Genomic DNA, 4948 nt, shown 5'->3' with positions numbered 1-4948 from the left:
GCTTAAAACTGTGTAAACATTGCTTAGGAAAGCACTACGGCCCGTGCTCGGTACGTGTTGAATGCGGTCTGCAAGGATGTGTGGCTAAACATCACCGCAAATTACATCGTACCACCAGTGAGGAGCGACCGGTTGAAATTAATCATCATGGTACGAGAACAGACAGCATGCTGTTGCGATACGTTCCGGTGATGCTTCATGGGAAGAGCGGTCCTGTTTACACCCACGCGTTGCTAGACGAGGGGTCGACGGTGACGCTGATGGAGCAGGAGCTTGCAAGAGAGCTAGGAGTTTCCGGTACTCTCGATCCGCTATGTCTGCTGCACAGTGCTGGCCAGAAACGTGATGAACGCGAGTCGCAGAGAGTGACAGTGCAGGTGTCTAGTGTCGAAGAAAAGGCGCCCGTTTACTCGATGACCGATGTGCGGACGGTTAGCCGGCTTTCACTCCCTAGACAGTCGGTCGATACAGAAGAGCTAAAACGCAAGTTCACGCATCTCGCGACGATTCCAGCACAGTCATATGAAAGTGCTTCTCCACGCCTGTTGATAGGCATCGACCAGTATAGGCTGACGAGACCTCTGAAAACGATAGAAGGAAGTGCGGGACAACCGACAGCTACCAAGACGCGATTGGGATGGCTCATATTTGGTAAGTGCACAGACTACGATAACGATTCGAATTTAGTGCAGCCAGAGTCAAGCTACCACATCTGCGATTGCCAAGGAGCCATCTCAAGGGCAGATCGTATGATGGCAGCGTATTTTGAGGTCGACGGTTACGGTCCCGCCAAGCAGCTATCGCTTTCGAAGGAAGATCAACGAGCGCTGGCGATCCTGCAAGGCAACACGAGGCACATCGATGGGCGGTACGCAACCAGTTTGCTATGGCGGAGTGACAACACTTTTATGCCGGAAAACCGTCACATGGCTGCATCAAGGATGGAGTGTCTCGAGCGGAAAATGCAACGAGATCCGAATCTCGCCGACAACGTAAACCGAATCCTCAGGGAGTATTTGGCGAAAGGTTATGTCAGGCAACTAGGAACGGACGAGCTGAAGGTGTTTTATCCCAGGAAGTGGTACCTACCTGTGTTTCCTGTTACTAACCCTAACAAGCCAGATAAAATCCGCTTGGTTTGGGACGCTGCGGCTGAAGTGAAGGGTGTCTCGCTTAACAAGAAGTTGCTGACCGGACCAGATCTGCTGACGCCGCTACAAACCGTGTTGTTTCGTTTTCGCGAGTGTAGGATCGCGGTGGCGGCTGACATTCGCGAGATGTACCACCAGGTACAGATTTACGGTGACGACGTGCACAGCCAGCGTTTTCTATGGCGATGGGGCGACACCAATGCAGAACCGCAGGAGTACGTCATGCTGAGGATGACATTCGGTGCAGCTTGTTCTCCTTGTACGGCGCAATATGTCAAAAACGAGAATGCCGAACTGTATCAATCCCGGTACCCTCGAGCGGTCCAATGCATCAAGGAGGAGCATTACGTGGACGACATGTTGACAAGCCTGGAAACCGAGGCGGAGGCCGTCGATCTAGCGCACCAGGTGAGCCACATTCATGCTAACGCAGGGTTTCGGTTACACAATTGGCTGTCGAACAGCCGCAGTGTTGTTGCAGCAGTGCAAGGAAACCCAGAAGCGGTAAAGGAGTTGGATTTTGAGTCGTGCCTGAAGCCGGAGAAAGTGCTGGGAATGTGGTGGGACACTGCAAATGATAGTTTCAGCTTCAAACTATCCCGCATAAGACACCTCGAACTGGCACGCAAAGATAAACCCTTATCTAAGAGGCAGATGCTAAGGACCCTGATGTCCATATACGACCCCTTGGGCTTGATTGCCGGAGTATTGTTCTACTTGAAAGTGCTGCTTCAGGAAGTTTGGCGCCTCAATCTTGGCTGGGATGAGGAAGTACCGGACGAGATACAGTGCAAGTGGGATTCCTGGATGCAACGATTGCCGGATCTGGAAGGCATTACCATACCACGATGTTACCGGCTGATCACACCCTTTGCTGAATCGTGTCTTCAACTCCACGTGTTCGTCGATGCAGGTGCTGATGGTTACGCGGCGGTCGCGTACTTCAGATTCGAGTTTGATGGCCAAATAGAGGTGGCTTTGGTTGGGGCAAAAGCAAGAGTAGCTCCGCTTAAATATTTATCCGTTCCAAAACTAGAGTTGCAGGCTGCCGTGATGGGATGCAGATTTGCCTCGTCGATACAGAGTGCTCATCGACATGAAATTCATCGTTACTATTTTTGGACAGACTCGACTGACGTCATAGACTGGATAAATGCGGACCATCGTAAGTACTCTATCTTCGTCGCTCACAGGGTTGCTGAAGTTCTGGAGACAACTACTGTTGACGATTGGAGGTGGCTTCCTACCAAGCTGAATGTAGCCGATGAAGCGACGAAGTGGACCAACCTAAAACATCATCTCGCTTCCAACCGATGGTTTCTTGCGCCGGAGTTCCTGCACATACCTGAAACAGAGTGGAACGTCCCCTTCAGAACACCATCGGGAACCACAAAAGAATTACGGAAGAAGAGAATGCTTGTTGGCGCTCACGCTGTACACAACACGTTCATATCCTACGAACGGTTTTCACGCTGGACTCGCCTTGTTCGGACCATTGCCTATGTCCGTCGGTATGTAAACCTGATTTTGAATAACAAACCGAGATCGACAGGTCCTCTCACTCGCGAGGAAATCCAGGAAGCTGAACGAGTCGTCATAAGGGATGTGCAGAGAAATGCATTTCCGGAGGAATACGCCCTACTTCAAAGGCACCGGGAGACACCCGCAGCGCCTTCATGGAAGAACCTGATACCCAGAAGCAGTGTGCTGTTCAAGCGGAACCCTTATATGGACGAAGATGGTATCCTGAGATTGAGTGGCCGGATTGACCGTTGCCGTGTCGTGGATCCGGCGACAAAGCGACCCATCCTGCTACCGAGAAGACACCGCGTAACAGAGTTAATCGTCGACGACGTCCATCGCCGCTACAAGCACGGGAGCCAAGAGACTGTGGTCAACGAAGTGAGACAACGATTCGATATTCCAGCTCTTCGGTCGGTGTGCAGACACGTACGTCTGCAGTGCAACATGTGTATGTTGCTGTACGCTCGTCCGGTTTCGCCGCAGATGTGTGAACTGCCAGCTGCGCGTCTTGCTGCATATATGATGCCCTTCTCATACACGGGAATAGACTACTTCGGCCCTATGATAGTTGCGAACGGACGGAAGACGGAAAAACGTTGGGGCGTTTTGTTTACATGCTTGACGGTTCGAGCGATCCACATTGAGGTGGTGCGGTCACTGTCTACCAGTGACTGTCTGATGGCGATTCGCAGCTTCATGGCGCGTCGTGGGACGCCGATCGAGATCATCTCCGACCGAGGTACTAATTTTGTTGGCGCTGATCGGGAACTCAGAGAGGCAGCTGAACGGGTCAACTCGGCGATCCTCAGCGAGTTCGGTCCGCCCGACCCAACGTGGAAGTTCAACCCCCCGGCAGCTCCCCATTTCGGTGGATCATGGGAGAGAATGATTCAATCGGTTAAACGGATGCTGACTCGCACCCTGAAGGAGAGGCACCCCACGGACGCGGTACTGACAGCAGCGCTCATCGAAGTAGAGAATATGCTAAATTCTCGCCCGCTTACCCACGTTCCGGTCGATGGTGAGGATGATGAGCCGTTAACCCCAAACCATTTCTTGTTAGGATCTTCCGCAGGGACGAAACCTTTGGTTCTGCATGACGATTCTCCCGCGGCCTTGCAGCAGAATTGGAAAGCTGTGCAGGCCAGGATGAATGGCTACTGGAAGAAGTGGGTAAAATCGTACCTGCCAACCCTGACAGGAAGGACGAAATGGTTTGAACCACATAAACCGATCCAACCCGGAGATGTCGTTATTATCGTTGACGAAAACAACCCGCGGAACTGTTGGCCGAGAGGAAGGGTGGAAAGTGTCATTCCGTCTCGAGATGGAATCATTCGTCGGGTCGTCGTAAGGACAGCACGCGGGACAACGCTGGAGAGGCCGGTGGTTAAGCTGGTCACGCTAAACGTCGCGCAAAAGGTTATCGTTTAGCACAGCAAAACGACTGGTGGACTGTCACTTTATGGTAACGACGCGATCATTGGAGGACGGCACGCGCGCCTTTTGTCAGCTTGTGCTACCGGCCACGAGGGGACGCGTTGCTTCGGACGACATCGGCGGACGGACCCGAAGCGAAGGATGACGTGGTCTGGCGTGACGATCGAGATAACGAGGAAAGGTCCTTTCTTTTTGATCCTGACCAGCGGGCTAAGCGGACGAATTTTTAGTTTCGCAAAATAAAGTAAAGTATACTAAAGAATCCATTCGCCTTCTTTTTGATTGCTGGTCAGGCGTTGCAATTCGCAACAGGAACCAAGGATGCCGATATGCGAAAAAGTGTCAAAAATTCACTTGAAAGTCGCTATGGCTCATTAAATAGAGCTTGTAAAAACCTTTCTAAAACACCTTGGTTGACCCCTGTCCGATACGTAGTTTTCGAGATATTCGAGAAAATGTGATTTTTTGGGACTTAGAAAATTTTCGACCCGTGCCCTAAGAAAAATTGATTTTTTCATAGGACAATTTTTTCTTCGCAAATACTGTTTGGTTTCACTTTTCATTATTAGAAACGCGTTCAGAAGCCATTTACATCAAAATCCCAAGAAAAAAAAATTTTGCCCCCGGACCAAAAGTTGGCCGTTCGGTGCCCTATGGCCTATGGCCAGTATGGGAACCGAGGATGTCGATATGCGAAAAAGTGTCAAAAATTCACTTGAAAGTCGCTATGGCTCATTAAATAGAGCTTGCAAAGACCTTTCTAAAACACCTTGGTTGACCCCTGTCCGATACGTAGTTTTCGAGATATTCGAGAAAATGTGATTTTTTGGGAC

At 50.8% G+C, this 4948-nt stretch overlaps 1 protein-coding gene across 1 annotated transcript; it reads left to right on the top strand.

Annotated features, from left to right (window-relative positions):
• Positions 1 to 260: 260 nt before the first annotated feature.
• On the top strand, positions 261 to 2316 carry LOC118515274 (the record flags this gene model as incomplete). The annotated part of the gene is made up of 1 exon (XM_036061968.1): positions 261 to 2316. A coding segment is annotated over exon 1 (2056 nt), but the record flags the coding sequence as incomplete, so codon positions are not given.
• Between the last annotated feature and the right edge of the window lie 2632 nt (positions 2317 to 4948).

This window comes from Anopheles stephensi, unplaced genomic scaffold (genome assembly GCF_013141755.1).
Source record: "Anopheles stephensi strain Indian unplaced genomic scaffold, UCI_ANSTEP_V1.0 ucontig131, whole genome shotgun sequence".
Lineage (NCBI taxonomy): Eukaryota > Metazoa > Arthropoda > Insecta > Diptera > Culicidae > Anopheles > Anopheles stephensi.
The sequence above is the reverse complement of the archived record's forward strand: the minus strand, read 5'-3'. Positions and strand labels throughout refer to the sequence as shown.